Source organism: Echiichthys vipera (assembly GCF_963691815.1).
Source record: "Echiichthys vipera genome assembly, chromosome: 22".
Lineage (NCBI taxonomy): Eukaryota > Metazoa > Chordata > Actinopteri > Perciformes > Trachinidae > Echiichthys > Echiichthys vipera.
The window spans coordinates 18,422,376-18,445,076 of record NC_139847.1 but is presented as its reverse complement, the minus strand read 5'-3'; the positions used below and the strand labels follow the sequence as shown (position 1 = coordinate 18,445,076).

The following is a 22,701-nucleotide window of genomic DNA, read 5'->3' as shown; positions in this document are numbered from 1 at the left end:
CTATATAATAACAACCCCCCAAAGTCCTCAGAAATGATCTGGGTAACATGAAGCAAAATGAATATGAAGTGTAACTAAATGCAGGCCTTACTCATGTTCAAGCCTTTCCCCCCCTCAGTTGGAATACCTGATGTTTTCCTCTCTGCTTTAGCAACAGTAACAGCATCTCATCTAATTTCAACTGTGGGTTTTTAGGTCACACAGTACTGCCAAAACTTTATAAAAAAAACCTACTTCTAATCATTATTTCTAATGCTCCCTATTATTATGCGATTATATATCTTATGTCCAGTACCTCAGTGAATATTATTTCCAGCCAGTAAGCTCAGACTAACTTGGCGGGGGTCTTTACAGTTAGTGTTTCAGAAAAAGAATGGTGAAGCTTCCCAGACCTAATAAAGGCAAAAACGTTTGTTTAATTACCCTTTATGCAACCATCTGCACTTTATTATTACTATTGTACTGTTTTGTTGTTACTATAGCAGTTAGATCAGTTATGTTATGTCACTTACCATTGTGTCTTGCACTTTACCTTTTGTGTCTTTTCTGGTCTACGCACGGGAGAGGGAGAAACAAAGTTTAGATTCCTTGTTTGTCTTGTTCATGTGAAGAATTGACAATAAAGCTGACTTGGCCCTGCGTCACGTAAGGATGCATCTGTGTTTGTTGTCACCTGTGTGTACATACTGTATAGTCCTTTATATTACAGTGTTTTAGAGTCCATTCAGATAAACCCTAATAGTTTAGCATGAATGGGCTGTTATTGATAGGTTTCCAAAACACCCAACCCTGCTAAAGCTGAATGAATAGTGACCGTAGATGTTCTGCTAATTGGAATATATTTCATTCATTCTTGACACGGTTGTGAACCTTTATCTCATGCCATCACGCTCTTTCCTGTCTCCCATTTGTCTCATACTGTCAAACTACCAAGATTTAAGTTCGGACTCAGGAAGAAGTATTCAGTTTACGCCAAAATAGTAAAATCACACCGTAAAAATACTCCATAACAATAGGTAAGAGTATTATGAGCAAAATGTGCTATAAAAGACGTTTTTTTTTTACCATTCTACATTTTTAGACGCATTAATATGTAGTGTAGCGTGTAACTGTTGCAGTCGGCTGGGGTGGAGCTTATTTGAATATATTTATAAATCCTGACTAGTTTTATTAACAAAGCATCGCATTTTATAGGTGCATCCCCAGTTCATTATGTAAAATCTTAATTTGCAAAGTAGCTTGTACAGTTGTCAGATAAATGTTTCACGTAAAAGCACTATTTTCGTATGAGTGTCGTCAAGAAGTATTATGTGGCATTAAATGGAAACTATGGAAAGTATAAGACGTGCATACTTGAGTAAATGTGCATTCCAGCACTGGACACAGGATAACATGTGTTCATGTCAGCACGCCCATCCGGTAGCATCAATACAGTCAAATGCACAATCCCCTGTTTGCCGCATATTTTTTTTATTCTTAGCAACCGTAATGCATTGTAGAAGATATATAAAACTGTCAACTCTGTTGCATCGACTCCTGTTTGGAAAAAAGAAAAGACAAAAAAAAAAAAAAACACACGGCTATCAACAAATTTGTCTTTTGTTATAAAAAGAAGAGCAGGGTTGCTGTTACTCCATGGTGAACATAGTGGATCTGCTGTGTCGCTGTCGTGGTCCTCACCAAAATGGCTCTCGGACGTTCAAAGAAATATTAAGCAGAGGATCACTTTTGTACTTAATCCGAAAATAACACCTATTAGTCGTCCTCCTTTTAACACCGTTTGTTTAAAGCAATAAGCATACCAACACATTTACGGACGAGATAAAAACACAGAAAAAGATAAATGCAATGTAAAGAGACCCCTTCTTTGGGCCAATATGCCATTCTGGCTTGTGTGGGAGGTGATCCGCAGATGCAGATCCAGTCTCCCACAAAATGTATTCTTTTGGGAAGAGTGATGGAGGCAGAGGGGGTTTGTGGCGCAGGGGGGAGGGGGGTTCAAGATGCGGTGTGCTGCGTGGATGTAAATTCTGCACTAGAAAAAAAAAACGCACTAGAGTGGCTCTTCACACGCTGGAAGTGTATTTTTTTTGACGTCAATATGGCAGCATCGACTAGCAGGTTCCATTTTCACTTGAAATTCTTCTAAACATCTTGTAGGAAAATGTGAAACAAATATTATACATTTGAAATGTCACGTTGCAATACAGTGGCAAACGTTATGTGCTGACTAGAGAGGTACAACTGTCAACAACACACTGGCTGTAGCATGGGGATGTGTCTTTTATGTTGGGTTCATGTTTGATTTAGCCGAGAGATTCACACTTGTTTGAACGTACTGGATGGACTGGATGGAACACTAGAACTACTTAACCACGAGCTTACACAGACTGGTTCAAATCAGTTTGCCGTCCACCCACACTACCTCTGCGCTCACTGCTCAGGCATCTAAAGTGAAAGTAGTAGTTAGGCCGGACTAACTTGGGTCCAAGCCTTCGTCTGGACTGTGTTCTTTAGATATCTTCATAAGCTTCTTCATGCTCCCATTCTGACTGAAAAACAAAAGTGGACTGCGATAGGATGGAAGATTAGCACGTTCCCAAAACGGAAGCTAGTCTTGGCCTCTGTCAACCACAAAGGAATAACCATGTCACGGAAATCAAATCAGAGTTTTCAAAGGGTGGAGAGAGGGAAGCAAAGAGAGACAAAGAAAAGGGAAACAATGACATCGCCTACGACAGAAGTAGGGATTTCTCTGGATGATGGCCGAGAAAGGCAAAGTTTCTGAAAAGTTTCTCTTTTGCGCGTCAATCGTTTGCTCCACCGTGACCTCTTCTTGTAGCATCATTGTCCCTCCATCGTGTTAGGGTTAAGGGTGGGAGCGGGTGGAGACGGCGGGCTGGGGCGGGGCTGATGGTGGGTCACAGGGTGAGCTTGCAGTGACAGAGTTCTTTGTACATTTGCCTCCTCAGCCGGGGCATATCCTGTTGGCCGAAGCTGAATGGCTGCCCTAGTGCCAGACACTTGCAGTACTGCAGGAGAGTGGAGGGGGAATGAGGAGGGAGAGAACATGTTATTGGTCTGCAGGAACAACAGGGTCACAGCAACACGCAACCACAGACTGTATAAAAGAGATGGGCGTAGCTTCCAGGTCGGAAAGGACACTAGCTTTGCGCTCAGCTCCAACCTCTAGTCCAAATATGGTCAAGTCAAGTTTCAGGAAATTAAGATGGCAACGGCCAAAATACCAAATTTGAGGCAAACTAACGGTCGATGTCTATGTATCTACATCCATCTCTTTTATACAGTTTATGCACGCAGCACAAGTCAGTAGGCGTGTGTTCATACGTTGCTGAGTGACCAGCTCCATACAGCAAATGCTCAACATGCTTGCGGGACGATTTGTAGGCTGGTCGGTTTAAACAACATTGGGTGCGTTTCCATGGTTGAATACCCAGAACGAGGCGGGTCTATCTCGCTAAAATGCCCCTATTTGCATCTGAGACGCTCGAGCGGCCGTTTCAGACCCCTTAGAGAAGCACGGTTGCTGATCAAATGTAGCGTGTTGTAGAACAGCCGCCACAACAACACGGCGAAGTAGAGTAAACACTTTTATCCAGTGGTGAAGAAGAACGCAGCACAGAAAATGATCCGTGCACGCACATCCTTCCACAGGCTTGCGGACAGGTTGGATTCTGACCTGTGGTACTTTGCTGCATGCTCCCTCTCCCCCCCATTCACACACGCGCACACACGACTGTCTTTCAACAAAAACTTTAACAGCGCCTCAAATTTTTTGAGGTGGAGTGTTTTCTTTCATGTTACTTGTACATAAGTTGTGAATCATACGGGCCACCTTAAATCAAACTGTAATGGAAACACGTCGAGTGAACGCCCATTTGAGAGGGCGTGCCCGGAAACTTTCCGAGCGGCCGCATTTTACCCTAATGGAAACGCACCTATAAACACTGACAACAGTGGAAACATGGCAGTCCTTCGGGAACGGACAGCTTACTTTCCAAAACAGGCACATCAGAGTTGGCTGAGTAAGCTAAACAAACCGCCTCAAAGCCTCTGTTGGTGTTTTAAGGCTCCCATAATGGATGAGACTGAGATGACACGGTATTCATTTGAATGTAAGGCTTAAACAGCGAGATCTCATGTATATCTTCACATGGACTATGACATGAGAAACTCACCTGCAGCACGAAAGCTCCGCAGTCGCTGTCGTTGTTTTGGCGACCCACATTCTGCAACAAACAATCCACAATACATTAGCAATACAATTGTTGAAATGCATAACAAAGCCATAGTAATGTATGTCTGGCTCGCAGCAGCAGCAGCAGCAACACACACTCCAAACAGTGAGGCCTGTGAAGTCGGCCACCCCAAATCTGTGTCAAAATGGAAAAAGGAATTCAAACAAAGCTTCTCACCATTTTGAAAAAGCCTTTCCATCCCATCAAAAAGTCTTGTTGGTCTTTCTTGATAGCCTCCGCTTGCAGATACTTAAAAATGTGCTGGAAATAACAACAACACAAGAATAGATGACAAAGCTACAGAGATAAAGCGTTAACATATGACACAAATGATTTCATTAAAAGCAGATGGCCCTTTCATAACACTGAAGTATGAAAAGCCACTATGATCAGAAATAATGACAATTCAACAGTTCAGATTGAGACCACTACGATGTACTGTATTTGTACCACGGTCTGGGTGAATACTATTTTCTGATTGGCTGCAGGGTGTTCATTAAAAACTGTTAATACTACTAAGGGCGCACTCCCACTGGCCCGTTTGTACTCACACTACCTGGGCCTCGGTGAATGCTTCTTGCTGCCTATACATCATCACGCCGTAACACGTCACACACATTGATGACGTCATCGCTATGCGTGGCTTTGTTTACAAATCTTTCCATAGACCTTTGAGTTTTTGTGCGTCTTGTCGACTGTTTTTGAATATTTTCATCTGACCAAATCTGCAGTAAACACTCCAGCTCCGCATCACACCAACGTGAACCTTTCACCGCCATTGTTTTAAATGTCCGCGCATGGACCCTCCTTCTTTTTTCTATGTCCCAACAGGCGCACAGGAAATGACCTCAGAACTGCTGTAGGCCTCGTACTCGGGTGGAGCAAAGACCTAAGTCTCATCCTACCTGCGTTTCATCCTACCTACCTACGTCTCACCCTACCTACCTACGTCTCACCCTACCTACCTACATCTCACCCTACCTACCTACGTCTCACCCTACCTACCTATGTCTCACCCTACCTACCTACGTCTCGTATTACCTACGTCTCACCCTACCTACCTTCGTCTCATATTACCGGCGTCTCATCCAACCTACATACGTCTCATCCTACCTATTACGTCTCATCCTACCTACCATGTCTCATCCTACCTATTACGTCTCATCCTACCTATTACGTCTCATCCTACCTACCTACGTCTCATCCTACCTACGTCTCATCTTACCTACGTCTCATCCTACCTACGTCTCATCTTACCTACCTACGTCTCATCCTACCTGCGTTTCATCCTACCTACATACGTCTCATCCTACCTACTTACGTCTCATCCTACCTGCGTTTCATCCTACCTACCTACGTCTCATCCTACCTATTACGTCTCATCCTACCTACCATGTCTCATCCTACCTATTACGTCTCATCCTACCTACCTACGTCTCATCCTACCTACGTCTTATCTTACCTACGTCTCATCCTACCTACGTCTCATCTTACCTACATACGTCTCATCCTACCTGCGTTTCATCCTACCTACATACGTCTCATCCTACCTACTTACGTCTCATCCTACCTGCGTTTCATCCTACCTACCTACGTCTCATCCTACCTATTACGTCTCATCCTACCTACCATGTCTCATCCTACCTATTACGTCTCATCCTACCTACCTACGTCGCATTCTACCTACGTCTCATCCTACCTACGTCTCATCCTACCTACGTCTCATCCTACCTACATACGTCTCATCCTACCTGCGTTTCATCCTACCTACATACGTCTCATCCTACCTACTTACGTCTCATCCTACCTGCGTTTCATCCTACCTACATACGTCTCATCCCACCTACCTACGTCTCATCCCACCTACCTACGTCTCATCCTACCTACATACGTCTCATCCTACCTACATACGTCTCATCCTACCTACCTACGTCTCATCCTACCTACCTACGTCTCATCCTACCTACCTACGTCTCATCCTACCTACCTACGTCTCATCCTACCTACCTACGTCTCATCCTACCTACCTACGTCTCATCCTACCTACCTACGTCTCATCCCACCTACCTACGTCTCATCCTACCGACCCACGTCTCATCCTACCTACAGAAAAAAAATTGGATTGCACGATACATATACAGGTATAAATAAATGTTTTTAATCTTGTTTTTCTTTGGCGACTGACCCTGAGTAAAAGGTGTCACACGAGAAACACTGACTAGATTATCCACTAATAAAGCAATCTTCAGTCGATTAATAGGCTAATCTGAACAGAAGCTGAAGGCGGTCTACTGCCCATCACTGAGTCTAAAGGCTTTTTGCATTGTTTCTTTTTTCAATGATAATCTCGCAGTGTAAGGGCCGGATGTTGCTGTCCAGTCCTACCTTTGGGCAGCGTCTGTTGAGAGTCCGCTGAGAGTCAAAGTACGTGATGGCTCGACGGGGGATGTCAACACTGACCAGCGACCAGTGGACCTCCAGGTGGATGGGGATCAACAACAGATCCTTCTGAAAGATGTCAACCTGATAGAAGGAATTTATGGTGAGAGGAGGGGACGCTTTTTGTAAAAATAGACAGGCTACCATTACAATGGAGGTCAAAATTAGAGAACAAAGTTATACTTGATTTATTCGGAAATACTGTTATTTTTTATTGTTATTGTTTATTGAAGATTTCAACAATGTTTTCTTCTCTAGGATTCAAAAATGAGGCCGCAGCTTCTGTTTTGCTTTTGCCTCTTGTACAGCTACATGGCAGGGTGAACGTTTGCATTCACCCTGCCATGTAGCTGTACAAGAGGCCCAACTCCTGCTGCAGAAAACATCCCCAAACCATGACATGACATTGCTAAAGTTCAATTTATTTGTGTCTGATGGGAAGCATTACGTTCGGCGTCGGGCTGGGAACGACTGAACTCAAAGTGTCTAAAGAAGTCTGTTAAATGAGGTGGTGTCAGGATCCAGATCTAGACCCCAAACTTTGGAAAATTCTTGGCAACAAAGTAATGGCTAAGTGGTTGTTTTTATGTTATTGTTGGTCATGGCCATGTGTCTCACTTACTGACAAATAAAATATCCATCTATCAGTTAGTGAACTGTGTTAGAGACTGAGTCAGAATGGACCCAGATGAAACCAGAGCAGTGTGAGAAACTAGTGATGTCCTGTGGCTGCAGATGTGCTGAAGTCATTCAAAGCTGTGGCCTCTACACTTCCTGTTCATTTTTTAATCCTCGAGAAGAAAACATTGTTGAAATCTTCTCTTCTGACACAATCAACACTGTTCTCTCAGTCTGATCACTGTTTTTTTCACTAAATAAAGGTTTTTGTTGAAGTGCCTTGGTAATTTAATAAAACATGTTAGTACAGCAGTGGTATAGACACAGAGGATATTCTATCGCATTCTGAACAGTAAAAAATAACAGTGTTTCAGAATAAATCAAGTATTAATAATTTGTTCTCTAAAACACGTCATACCCAGAAGAAAACAGCCGAAACTGTCAGCTAAGGAAAGGTAAGAGGACATCCTCACCATACAACTAACTTGTCTGACAAGAAGAAACTTTAACTTGCAAAATGGATAAAGAAGACATGAGGAATACAATCGATCTAATTTGTTCTCTAATTTTGATCTCTAGTGTAAATCTAGTAAAAATGAATAAAACATTGAGTTCCCTCATCAACCTGGTGATGGGGAGTAATCCATTCTGAACCCCCATCCCAGGCATGGAAATCAAGATGTAACTGAAGACTTGCTTCCTTATCAAACAGGGGGTCTCAGTCAAAAGGGATGGGTTTGTAGCCTTGCTTTGTGTTTTAAAAAGAAATGGAACACTTACATTTTTTGTCCACCGTTTGACTCCGTCGTAGCCTTTTGTCCTAAGCTTATCATAAAAGAAGCTGTTGAAAAAGTGAACCTGAGGGAGAGAACAGAGAGAAGTCAGAATTAGGGTGGAAGGCTGGCTTTGTGCTCATTTGTTTTGAGTTTCAATATAGTTCAATGAAAGTCATTCTGATACATTCATGGGTGCAAACTCTACTTTGTGAGTTGTGCATAGACTAATTTCAAACAGCCAAGGTGTCCATATTGTCACCCACTCACTTTGTGTTTCCAATTATTTATTCTAGAAATTGATGCAAAAAAATTTGCAACAAACCCAAAAAGGCTTTAAGAACCGTCTACGCTGCAAAGCAAAGAGATGGAGATAGAGGAAAGTCGACTTCATCCTCTGGGAACATCAATGTCTGTACATGCACCCAGTAGTTGAGATATTTCAGTCTGTGCTGAAGATGTGGACTGATCAACAGACACATCATGCCATCCATAGAGCCATTAGAATGGCTACAAATCTTGGCTAATAGTGTTCAACTTCTTTTTAGATTATTAACTGATCACAGGAAGTCTGCAATGGGCAATGTGATGATATTGTTAAAGGAAGGAACCCGTGAATGTAGTTGAATAGTTATTATTCGTATATTGCTTTACAAAAGCAATTGCTGTTGATGGTTCTTTAGCTAAATTGCATCTATAATCCCTGGTTCAGATGCTAGTGCTTCATGCCCCTTTTGGCTCCGTACACACACACACACACACACACACACACACACACACACACACACACACACACACACACACACACACACACACACACACACACACACACACACACACACACACACACACACACACACACACACACACACACACACACACACACACACACACACACACACACACACACACACACACACACACACACACACACACACACACACACACACACACACACACACACACACACACACACACACACACACACACACACACACACACACACACACACACACACACACACACACACACACACACACACACACACACACACACACACACACACACACACACACACACACACACACACACACACACACACACACACACACACACACACACACACACACACACACACACACACACACACACACACACACACACACACACACACACACACACACACACACACACACACACACACACACACACACACACACACACACACACACACACACACACACACACACACACACACACACACACACACACACACACACACACACACACACACACACACACACACACACACACACACACACACACACACACACACACACACACACACACACACACACACACACACACACACACACACACACACACACACACACACACACACACACACACACACACACACACACACACACACACACACACACAATGTTGAAAAAACTATGTGCTTGGAATATGTGAAATACGACTCCCGGAGCTACTTTAGGTCAAGCATCAGAAACATTGAATCTGCATTTACGATGCAACCCAGTCTTTTGACCCCTTAAGGATGTGCGCTAAACGGCCACATCTTAAAACGGCCACATCTTAAAACCCCACAACCCCAGCTTGTAATATAGGCATCCTCTAAATGTGATGGCTCAATCTGAGATAATCCGGATGACGTCATTAGGGGTCATTTTTCACTTCTTCTGAGTCATAGAAGACAAACTGTTTTTTACAGATGTTAGTAGTACTCCACATGCTGAGATAACTGAAGGCCATTGTATTGGTTTCATTTCCTTACCTTCTCTGGTACAGAGTCCATGACCAGGTCACCGTACATGTTCATAATCTGAATCAAACAGAAACCACAAAGGAAGAGGCCATATGTAAAGAAACATCTTGAAAAATAACCGTTCGGATCAGTGTCTACAAACGGTGGTATTTGACCCATTTAGTACATTTATTGGTTCAAGAGAGCATCTCTGCCATCTGAGAAAATCTCTCCTGTACCTGTAGTGACTCGTACATTTTGCCAGCAAGAAGTCTGTACAATTGTATTGATCTTAGCATGAGGAAGAGGAACTGCTAATTTGTGTTAGGGGGGTGGCGATGTATCAGGAAATAGTGGAGAGCAGCGACCTAGCCTCACTGTGCTGAACAACTTCGTTTTCTGGGCAGAGAGGAGAGTGTTCTCTGAGTACAGGAAGGGTCTCCACTCACAAAAACACCTCGTAGTGATCTGATAAAAGACTCCTGTGGAGGTGGCTCCGTCTGTCCTCGCTCACATGTTCAGCAGCATGTGTCTTTAGGTAAATAATGAATATACTAATAAAGCAAATTCTTTTTTAAGGAATATGTAAAAAAATGCTTCAATTAATATCTAAATATGCTAAGTGTAAACTAAACTACCCAACGAATGAATATCAGAATATTCAGGTACAGCCCTAGTTTGAAATGCTGTCCACTTGTGATCCTATCAGCCGAGACGCGTTTTTAAAACCAAGTGTAAACAGGTTCAGCGTGATCACAAAGTGCACCAGAAGTGAGTCCAATATTAATCCAAACTTGCCAAGTGGACAAAAGGCAAAATTACATTTTTAATAATGTAGGTCACGCCCTACACAGAGTTCTGCAAAATAAAAGAATAAAAGATGTGGGTAGATTATTATTTTTCTCTGTGCCGTCCTGTCCTTGCGTGTATGAATTCCTCTTGCCAAAGGAGAGACATTCATGTATTTTATTGTTTTATGAACCACCAGTTCATCTTACATAATTCCACGGATGGGTTAACTGAGCTGACGGCATATTCTCTTTGGGACCTTGTTGCTTTCCAGACAAGCATTTGAATGTGCATCTTTGGTGTTTATTTTATTCATTTTAATTCATTTCATTAAACAATGCAAAGTCCTGTGGGCTCGATTCTGATGAGCTTCATCAAAGACCTTTTCCACATCCAACATTTTGGCTCATCATAGTAAAAGAAAGCACAGGTGTAAATGGTAACATTGCATTTCATTTAGGTGAGCTAGTTCAAGGATCCTGGGACATGCTGGCCCACTGACATTTTTGAAAGCGTGTGTTTCTCTGCGCGGTTCGTCCTTCCATCCACACGTAACAGCAGTTGTGGGCTCCTGAAATCTGTGTTTGTTGTAACCCGAGTCCAGGGTGAACTTATTCGAAAAGTGCAGTTTCAGCAGTCATGTGTGGACGGGAAAACCGAGGAATTTCTATTCAACATTGTTTGACGTCAAACTGTGCGACGGTAAACAGTAAGTTGTATCCATGGAGACGTGTGGAGCACTCTAGACGTGACCAGCTGACGGAGGTGCTGTAATGGAAGACTGAGCCAAAATACTGGTGCTGTTCAGAAACTTCTCAGCACTCTGTGTGTGTGTGTCTCACTGTCAGTCCACACAAAGGAATCTGCCCGGCCTCCGTTCACCATTGTTGTGTTTCTGGTATTCATGTTTCCAGCCTTATGATTGGCAAAAATTACCTTCCTGTTAGGAATGCCATCACCTCCTACTGCTTCGGCATGTGCATGATATTGTTTGAGGCGGATTGTGCGGTTTCATGTGGACAGAGATATTTTTTTATTACACCAGTGGTGTGGACGGGGGGCCATAAAAGTTTGGTTTCAAAAATACCCGTGCTCGTGTGGACTAGGCCTTAGTTTCATCTGCTATGATTCAAAACACCATGAAAAAGGTCTACTGTGTACAACGTGTGTGGTGCTCTACCTGGTCGTTGAGCCAGTTCTGTCCATACAGAGTGCCCAGGTCATCCATGGTCAGAACGTGACGTTTGTAATTGACTCTGAATGTTTTAGCCAGGGCTGATCCCGACGAACGATGGAAGGACTGTATTAGGTGCTGAACCACTGCTTTCCTAATGAAGAACATTTCACACACATGGATGCATTAGTAAGTTATTTACTTAATCCATTCTCCTACACAGTGTAAGTTCAGAAGTAACCCCCCCCCCCCCCCCCCCAACCTGATCCCATAATGATTAGATTAAGGTTTCATGAGTCCATGATTATTGACTCCAGACCTGTGTGGCTGTGAGAAGCTCTCGCTAAAGATGTCCTGGAGATTCTCCACGATGTCATCCACATGGATGGGGATCAAACTGCCGTACTGCTGTAGAGACTCTTCAAGAATACCTAGACAGAGGAAAGCCATCATTTTTCAGGATCAAGCCGCTATCTTCTCAACCAGCTGGACAAGCATTTTAAAATATATTATCTGGATGCAATAAAGCGAACATGAAAGAACAAAAAGAAAACCACAGTCCATCTCACAGTTTTAAGACAACCTAGGAAATTATTGGAATCTGCATCAAAAAACAGATCACTTGTTGCTTGGGTCTTAGACTATCCAGGGCTGTCCTCAATGAATGTGTATTTAATGATAAATATCTAAATTCATAATGATAAGCAGAGTTTGTGTCATATACCAGCCACAGTGGTTGATAAACAAGGTAAGCATTAGACAACCTAATTCATCTCTTAGGGCGCACTCACGCTGTCCGTCCGTACCGTGCCCCGTGCTTTAGGGTACTTTTAGGTTCCCCCCTCCCTCTCCCCCCGCGGCCCAGGCCCGTTTGTACTCACACTTCCTGGGCCTCGGCAAATGCTTCTTGCTGCTTATATGTCATCACGGCGTAACACGTCACGCATTGATTGACGTCACCGCGAAGCGTCTCTTTGTTTACAAAAGCGTGCAGTCTTTTGGCCACATAATGGAAAGCAGCGCAGAAAACATGGTAACGTTTTTGGCTTTGTGTTTTTTTTGGACACTTTGTGATGCGGCACGACCAACTTTTCGGCGCCATTGTTTTAAATGTCCGCGCATGGGCCGTCCGTTTTTTTTCTGTGTCCGAACAGGCGCACATAAAATGTCGTCAGAGCCGGCGTAGGCCTCATGCTCGTACACGTGCACACGCTCGTGCTCGTACATGTGCAAACGTGCTTTACAAAAGCCCACCTCTCCCAAACGGGCAGTGGACAGCAACCGTACGGCTCCTAGGCGCGGTATGGTTGCACTCACACTGGTCAAAGGAACTAGACTTTAGCCGTGAAACGTGCTCGGGCACAGTACTGATGGGACAGTGCGAGTGTGCCCTCAGTCTAAAGGCTACTGAGATCAGCAGGGATAATGTGATGCTGTTGAATGAGTGTTAGCATGGTAGATGTGTTCCTTTTGCTGTCCTTGTCTCATATGCAGCTCTCTGTTGCTGTTGGAGCTGACCGAGAAGCTGCAGGTGGGGGTTCCAGCTCTGCCGTTTCGTTTGCACTCGCCATAGTGAGTCTGACTCAATCCTTTTGTTGTGCTACGAGGCTGTAGTACAATGATGATAATTACATGAACTGAAATCTATGCAATGCTAAATGAAGACAAGTGCAGAAAAAATGATGTTTATGTTTACAGGTAAGCTAGGGAGTGCACGAGGCAGCAGCTCTGTTCTTCTCAAATTTCCTCCTAGATCTTAGATCCTCCTTATCTTCTGCTCTCCTCTGGTGCTACTCTAACATTCTCTCCAGGACTCTCCTCCAGTCATTTTTCACCTGCTATGCAAAAATATTTTTAAATTCACTAACACACAAAGTATCTAAAGTAGGGTTTGATAATTGCCATCTTTAAATTGTCGGCATGAGCAGGTTAAGCCGATTATCACGCAGGCGCGTCTGCAGGCAGCCCGGTGTTGGTGATGACATACAAGTGATGACGACGGCACAGCTTCCAGAAAGACAACTAAGGGTTTAATTCATTTCTTTCAAAGCCCTGTATGTTTGATTGTTTAGATATGAGATGTTACTTTAAGAGATAAATTGTATTTTAACCTAAGCTGCTTTGACCACTGTGGACATTTTGGTCCTTAATGTCCCCAAAGGGAATAAGCTGTTAAAAGTGAGCCTTTAACAAACTGTATCTATCAGGTAGTCTAACGTCAGCTGCCTACGGAAACAGCCCTGGGGATAAATGATTATTATTATTAGACCATACTAGATCGATCTATTGATCAATAGTTAATGTTCGCTGTCGTTCAGATCATCTATCTAACAGCCAGAGTCTTTGTCCTCGTACCTGTCACAAAGCTCATGTGCTCCTCAGTCAGGGCCAGCTCCACCGGTTTGGCCTCCACTTCCCGCCTCCCCCTGTCCTCTTGCTTGATCGGAGAGCAGCCGTTCATCTGTTTATCTGCGAGGTAAAAGAGAATAAATTACACCCGCTTTTTTGACCCTGGTTCCAAAAAATGAAATGTGGATTTCTTCACCACTTAAAATGGTCAACAGAAACACAAGTTCCTGCTGTTTGAAGTAACGTGGTAGTAGCTGTTTTAACAGATTTAGATCTTCAGGAGAAAATAATGGGCCTGGAGCTGAGTCAGAAACTATTGGGAAACATTGTTGGTTTCCATCATTTCATGCGATTTGTTGATAAGAAAAATATAGAACTGTGCCATTAGAGATATATTCAGGTAAATGAAGTGTATGTCAGTACCTCTCTCAGAGTCTGTGAACCTCTCGTTGGAGCCGTCATCCTCTCCATCGGTGTATGGTGATCGCTGGTAACTTTTGATCTTCCTCTGCTTGCCGTACAGGTTGTACCTTTGCCCTCTCCGGCTGCACCGGTACCCTACGGAGCCCACCCACTGCGCACGCTGGCGCCAGCTCCTCCAGTGCTGGGTGAGCCGAAATCCGAGGCCTCCGTTAGATCGCAAACGCTGCCAGCGCCTGAGCCTCCTCAAAGCCCTGTACCTGCTGAGGTTGGACCGGAACAACTCCCCTGCTTCGGCCTGGGAGGAGGTGTCCTCTACAGTGATGTGACCACCTTCTTCTGCCTTCTGTTGTGGTCCATGATGTTGATGATGTTGTGAATGAGGGTGCTGGGTGGACTGGGAGGGAAAGTCTGGGATCTCCCAATCCAGCTCCGTCTGGTCGTCGTCTTCATCTTCCACCTCCTCTTCCTCCTCTCCTTCCTCCTCCTCATTGTTATCCCAACCCTTGCCCTCAAACTCTACCTCATCCTCTGCATCCAGGTTGTTTTCTTCATCCTCATCGCCTATTGCCTTCATCCTCCCCATACCATCCTGCTCTTCCTCCTCCTCTTCCTCCTCCTCATCATCCTCTACATACTCGCCTGTCCACACCTTCTCTTTCTGCCCAAGTCTGAGGTGCATGGGGCTGGGCACACTGTGGCCTGACACTGGGACGATGAGGTGGTCTCCGGGAATCCCACCTAAACGCAGACATGAACAGGGATTAACGAATGCCATCATGACCCAAAAGCCTTTAGGATTGTATGTTTACTAAACACTTCTGAAGTTCATTCCCCCTAACACACATACTGTTGAATGAACACTGATGCAGAGAGTTCATAAATAACATGGCAACAGCAAATTGTCATTATTGAACAACTGGAAGTAGGAAATGTTTGGCATATTTTCTAGTAAAACAACTAAAACGATTAATCAAATATCAAAATAATTGCTAATTATTATTCTGTCATCAGATTTTATAAAAATGTCATCAAAACCCAAGGAACCCACTTGGAAGTGGACTAAAACACATAATTAGCTGCTGCACATCTGAACTGGGGCCCTTCTGTGTGGAGTTTGCATGTTCTCCCCGTGACTACGTGGGGTTTCTCCAGCTTCCTCCCACAGTCCAAAGACATGCAGGTGTTTGTCCTGTGGACCCCACCTCACGCCTGATGTCAGGTAGGAGGTTTTCAGCTAAGACCTAGACTTTGGTGGTAGATCGGCTCATTAAAGCTAAGAGCAGCTTCCTAGACTTCCTTTATGAGAGACACAGGTTCTCATCAGAGGGTATTGGCTATTTTTCATGGGTATCACGGGTACATATTTACATGCAGTTAGAGATGCAGAAACTGAGCAAAAATACGGTGTGCAATGCTATCCGCATGGTTGTAGCTGTGCTCAACTTATAGCGCAATACACTCCCCGGCCACTTTATTAGGTGCACCTGGTGCTAAATAAAATGTCAGTGTGGTCTTCTGATGCTGTTCCCTCTCTGCTAGAAAGTAGGTGCCGTTGTGTGTTCACAGATGCTCTCCTGCATTCCTCTGTTGGAACCAGTGGAGATTTGAGTTCCTGTTGCCTTTTTATCAGCTCCAACCAGTCTGGCCATTCTCCTCTGACCTCTGGCTAAAACAAGGCATTTGCGCCCACAGAACTGCAGCTCACTGGATCTTTTCTCTTTTTGGGAGCGTTCTCTGTAAAAACCCTAGAGATGGTTGTGTGTGAAAATTGCAGTAGATCGACAGTTTGTGAAATCCTCAGAGCAGCCCGTCTGGCACCAACAACCACGTCACGTTCAAAGTCACTTCAATCACCTTTCTTCCCCGTTCTGATGCTCTGTTTGAACTGCAGCACATCCTCTTCACCATGTCTACATGCATGAATGCACTGAGCTGCTGCCATGTGATTGGCTGATTAGACATTTGCGTTAACGAGCAGTTGGACAGTTGTACTAATAAAGAGGCCGGTGAGGGTATGTTTGTGAAGTTTCAGAGCTTTTCGCCCTCTCAAACGGTCAAGGAAGCATTTTATAGTGTTCCAGATAAAAGAAAACGCTGGGCTCTGTGAGGCAGTGCTTCAGTCTTGTAATTTGCATTTATGTGTACTTTTAAAAAATCCAGTTCTTATGTCACATTGAAAACTTATTCACTAAAGTTATGGATTATGGCCAGTCTGGTGTATTACACCTATGCATTCCCTCAAATATGAAATAAAGCAGGTTGCATTTTTGAATCATCATCTCTCTGTTGGGATTAATGGCGAACAAGTCTGCATTTGGCATAGTTCTTTTTAGACAATATGCACAATCTTTTTACTCGTAAATTTTTGCCAGCACGCCTTTATGTATAATGATTGTAATGATCTGCTCCTTTTGATCTACTCAAAGGGTGTCAAATGACGAGACACACGCCCTTTTTATGAGAACGCACATTGAAACTAAAGCAGAAACCCTGGCTTGACAAATTAACTCTTATGTGAGCTTCGTGGTACCGTTAACTCTGATTGCGAGTTTCGTATTTGTCCATCCAGGTTTTCCAAAGAAACCCCGGGGATGTTCACTGCACTTCGTAGTACACCCCTTCAGGCTCATCACACAACATAATTCATAAACATACAAGCCTAATTAGAAGGTAAACATGTAAGAAAACATGCCAGAAATGGAATGCCTACCTCCTCCAGTGTCGTCCTGCCCCACAGCGGTCAGACCCAGGTCTCCCTGCCAGCGGTTCTGGGCCAGGCTACCGCCACTGTCTCGCATTATCCACGGACAACCCACGACCTGCGCCAGCTCGTCACCTACAAACAACAATCACAGTCTACAGTTAGGTATAACTTCTTTACTTACTGTATTTTTTAATTTTATTTAACCTTTATTTATTTAACCAGGAAAAAAAGCCTTATTTGAGATTAAAAATATATTTTACAACACAGCAGCAACACTGTTCCACAATTGCAGACAAGGGTTAGAAACAACAGAGAACATAAAAATATAGTCACAATCAGAACATCATCAAACAAAGCATGTACAGACAGAAGAGTCTGCTTCAACATTATAAAGCAGGGATTTAAATCTGTTTAGAGAAACCAGCTCCTTTAGTTTCAGGTCTTTCTGCAGCTGGTTTCATGCAGAGGGTGCAGCACAACTAAAGGCGCACTCACACTGTCCTTCTGTACCGTGCCCAAACAGGTTTGACGGGTAAAGCCTAGTTCGTTTGACCAGCTGGCTGTCCACGGCCCGTTTGGGAGAGGTGGGCTTTTGTAAAGCACGTTTGCACATGTACGAGCATGAGCGCGTAGCCTACGGCGGCTCTGACGTCATTTTATGTGCGCCTGTTGGGACATAGAAAAAAGGCGCGGACATTTAACAACAACAATGGCGGCGAAAGGTTCACGTTGGTGTGATGCGGAGCTGGAGTGTTTACTGCAGATTTGGTCGATGAAAATATTCAAAAACAGTCGACAAGACGCACAAAAACTCTGAGGTCTATGGAAAGATTTGTAAACAAAGCGACGCATCGCAATGACGTCAATCAATGCTTGTGACATGTTACGGCGTGATGACGTATGAACAGGCAAGAAGCATTTGCCCAGGCAGTGTGAGTACAAAGGGGCTGGCCAGCAAGGGGAGAGGGAGGGGGGGACAATTACCCTAAAGCCCGGGGCACGGTACGGATGGACAGTGTGAGTGCGCGAGTGAGTTCCCTAGTTCAGTACGGACTCTAGGTACAGTCAAATCCTCAGAGCGGAGCTGATGGGTTCCTGTGCTTTTTCGAATATGCAGCTTGCTAGTGAGTTATCACTATGAACAGAGCTGTTAGTCACATTGCTAATTTATAGTATTTTTAGATCTTTAATCTTATAATTTATTTAATAAAACAAAGGTCAGGTGAAAATAGTTTAAATTCAGTTGCTACCTTGTATACCATTATCCAAGCTGCATTGATTAATGGTATAAGTAAAGCAGTGGGAAAAGATGCCCTGACACTAGTAATGTTTTTGCCCCCATCTTTGACCTTTAAGGCATTCCAAATGTTACTTCATCAATCAGTCGCACAGTGATCCCAATGCAATCCTCAGGGGAAATGTGGACCCCTAATATTTTACCTTATGTGTGTTGTATTGTGAAAGAAGTCTGCTCTCAGCTCAGAATGAAAACGCGCTTGTCCAAAACCAACAGTTAAATTCAAAATTTCTACAGACTGTGCCAGCCAGCAGCCTGGAGTTAGCCTGGTTTAAACACCTGACATCCAGTGCAGCGACTAGCCTGGAGGTAACATGTGCCCAGCTAAGGGGAAGAGAAAAGTAGAGCGGCACAGTGTGCGCAAATTAGCGGCCCAACGGAAAAGTGTGACTGAGATGATCAAAGTCCCTCTCGTGATGCAAAGCAAACCACTGCTGGGGTGGCCGTGGCTCAGTCTGTGGGGACTACAGTTGTCAAAAGTATCGATACTTCAATACTTTTCAGTTCCGGATGTTTCAAAGTGATACCATATCGACATGTGATAGTATTGAAGCTATAAAAAAAGCAGATCTGCAATCAGATTTTCAACCGAAGCAAAAAAAAAGAAAAGACTGGATCGGCATCATTCATCCAATCCAGTCATTTCTTTTATTATCAATATCATAAACAGCAAAACAGTTACAGCCATCTAGTCACTTTAATTACATGTTTTTGCAACAGCGGTTAGGGTTTTATATTCCATTTTAAAATATCTGGTTGCAGGGCACTTTACATGGAAGTGTTATTTTTTATTTTTGCTGCTAACGTACACTTTATTTGTTAATAAATAATATTAAGTACATTTGTATCTGTCTTACTTTGTTATAACATGGATAAGTGTTTATGTCAAGCCTGTTGCCTTCACTCACATGGCAAAGTATACGCTTCATTCATTCAACAGCAGGATCGGATGGTATCGGGCAGAGATTGGAATTGTGGCTTCGACAAATTATCTCCATGCCAGGTATTTGTTCTGCTCAGTCACTGGACCAGGTGCATTTACTAATTGGCTCATCTCCCTGGCTGTAGAGTTGTGCTGATTGCAGTCAACTGTTTCAGTGACTGAGCAGAACAAAAACCTGGCATGGAGATGATTTGTCGAAACCACGATTCCCATCTCTGGTATGGGGTATCGACTGACCCGCTCAGCCCGGGTATCCGATTGGAAAAAACTGGATAATTGCATCTCTATTCGTGAGACCATCCTAATCTCTAAGCCCCACTGTTTTTTACTACCCGATCAGTCTAGTAATGTGCAGCGGAGATAATTTGTAAAGGTTTGACCAACGACCGAACCAATCAGCGTCGGTTTTGTGGCGGGTCGAAACGAGAAGCAACTCTTTTCCCTCTCGGATCCTTCTGTTGAACATGGACCAGGCACCCGAAATTCTGCCTTTATCTGTAAATTTGTGTTTCACAAACGGCAAATATCCTTAACCCACATGCTGTTTACTTTCTGAGCTTTTACTCAATGCTGTTAGTGCGTCATACGCTTCAGTGATCTGATTGGTTGATTTGGCCTGTATGTTGCTGATAGACAGATGGTTTATCCAATCAAAAACCAGTATTTTTGCCCCTTCCCAAAAAACCTCCAAACCCAGTTCCCAGATGGATTTTCTGAGACAATGAGAATCAACCCATCTGGAGGAGTCAGGTTAGCACAAATGAAACAATGGGGAAGAAAAGCCACTACGTGTTCAGTTTCTTTTTCTGTGCCAATACTGAGTACCGGTTGTTTATTATATATATATATATATATATATATATATATATATATATATATATATATATATAAATAAACAAGCCTGTGAATGTTCTCATTTGTCCAGGTCATTGTTATCCTCAAAGCAATTTCAGTCAAAAGCAACTGGACTTTATTATCTACGTCTTCCTAGACAAATAACCAAGTCCAGTTGCTTTTGACTGGAATTGCTTTGGGGATGTACAAACAACTATATATATACACACTATTTTTGTGCCATGGAACTTTAAATGATTTTGTCCGTATTTATAATAGTATTATATTTAGCTTTAAAATTCTGGTATCCGGACCTCAGAAATGGTTGTCAGTACTAGTCCCCATACAGACCATGTATGGGGGGTAGTAGCTAAAGAGGTGCCAGTTCACCTCCAGGACATTGCAGAGGTGCCCTAGTGCAAGGCACCACCTAACCCCTAACTGCTTGGGGAGACTGTCCACGGGAAGCCCCCCCCTCGCTCTGACCACCCCTCCATTAATGCATGTGTATAGCTCCTGGTTGTGCGAGTGTATTTCAGGTGTGTGCAACAGTGAAATGTACATTTCCCCTCATGGATTGAACAAAGTGTGTTTTATTGTTCAGACAGGTTCTAATCTTGCTGTGCCCACTGAGCTACACAATCCAGCTGCTACACAAAACACACTCATGGATGCACCACTCATTGTGACAGTGCTGCATCACTTCTCTATGACCTATGACCTTAAAACAGAGCATGGAGAGGCGTTCATGTTCTGTTGAGAATTAAAGCCTTTTGGTCTCACTGGCTAGTGATGACACGGTTTAAGCATTTATTAAAAGGCACACGCTTTATTACAACCTGCAGAATACATCGTCCTCCCGCAGGCAGAGGAGCTGCCCCGGTAACACCGGGCTCTAGTCACCATGTGCGGATGTCATTTAGCTCGTTAGCTACATTGAGCCGGACAATAACTAAGCTACGGGGCGAACTAGCTTTAATAACAGTGTACACTGTAATGCCACGCGTGTCCGGTGCTGCACAGATTCTTGGTGTGAGAGAAACGGCTCTATGATCAGAACAATCCTCTCCGGTGCAGGAAATAGTCACCACCGAGGCTAGCTTGTTAGCATTGAGCGCTAGCAGCATCGCCGTCACAGTTTTAACACTTAAAACCGAAATACAAATCGCATTAATTGCAAACCTTGCTTCGACAGTGAGCACGGATAGCCAGCGCCCCTCCACCGCGGCGAATAGCACTCTGAACCCACCGCAGTTGTCCAGTAACCCGTTGTCTACCTGTGCTAACACGTTAGCTGCTTAGCCGTGTTGTCGTTAGCAGACACCGCGCTAGCAACAACAACATAAACGCTTTGTGCTCACGTTTAACGGCACAGCTCACGTTAGGTGTTGGGCTTGTGTGCTTACCGTTAGCCTGCAGATTTATATGAATGTGTCCAGCTGCTTCGGACTCAATGTTGTGTTTAATTGAGTATGAACAGACGCTAGTGTGTTTTAAGGCTCATTGAATGAAGTCAGGTAGTCAGGTGTGCAGCAGCCAGATGTCTCCTCCTCGCGAACTTTTGAGTTCCTCTAGGTCTTCCGGTTCAGAGCCGAACGCAAACGCTTGACACACACGGTGGCTAATGGTCAGCGGTGCGGGTACGGTCGACGGGGAGCATCTGTTTCAACTGCAAAGGTCTGTACGGGAACGAGAGATGCGCAGAGCCGGATCACTGCAGCTTCTTCGCTCTCCTGTACACGACAAGTCCGTCGCGCAGCAATGGCGTCATCCAGAGTGTGGGGGAGCCTTTTTGTTTTTGGTAAGAAAGCTATTCAACAGCAATGGTGTTTTAGTTTCTCCAATATTATGGACCTACCTAGAACTCCTAAACAGTATGCCATGGTTTGTGATGCTATTTCATCTGGTCTACTCTTGTTATTCAAAGGTAATATGTCTGTTTGTGTACTTGATGCTCCCTTTACTGATCTATGACTCACCAGTATGTAGAGTATACTTCAGCCCATCTGGTGTTATGAACAATCCTAAAAATCCGTGCTCTTCCCCAATGTAATATTATCTCTGTTTCATCTCTAATGTTTTTCTGGAAAAGTCTTGTGGGAAAAATCTGATCTCTTCCTCTAACCTTTTTTTGTGGCTAATAAGGTGAAAAAAAGTGTCATTTAGAATGATTCATCGGCGTTACCTGGTTAAATCCTGCTTTATCAAATTCAAACATGTGGATCTAGCTCTAAAGGTGTGCCTTTTGTGACTCCCACACTTTTATTCATCTGTTTTGGAAATGTGAATATATCCGTAAACTGTGGCGAGATATTTGTAGATTAATTT

General features: G+C 43.7%; 1 protein-coding gene across 1 annotated transcript; it reads right to left on the bottom strand.

Annotated features, from left to right (window-relative positions):
- Positions 1-1,584: 1,584 nt before the first annotated feature.
- senp3b (SUMO specific peptidase 3b) lies at positions 1,585-22,104 on the bottom strand. The gene is made up of 12 exons (XM_083936688.1): positions 21,780-22,104; positions 17,306-17,431; positions 14,596-15,333; positions 14,179-14,292; positions 12,143-12,254; positions 11,830-11,977; positions 9,891-9,938; positions 8,097-8,174; positions 6,645-6,782; positions 4,437-4,520; positions 4,200-4,250; positions 1,585-3,032 (listed from the first exon to the last, which is right to left on the bottom strand). The coding sequence occupies exons 2-12, from the start codon at positions 17,391-17,393 to the stop codon at positions 2,922-2,924; spliced, it is 1,710 nt and encodes a 569-aa protein (XP_083792814.1). The 5' UTR covers positions 17,394-17,431; positions 21,780-22,104; the 3' UTR covers positions 1,585-2,921.
- Between the last annotated feature and the right edge of the window lie 597 nt (positions 22,105-22,701).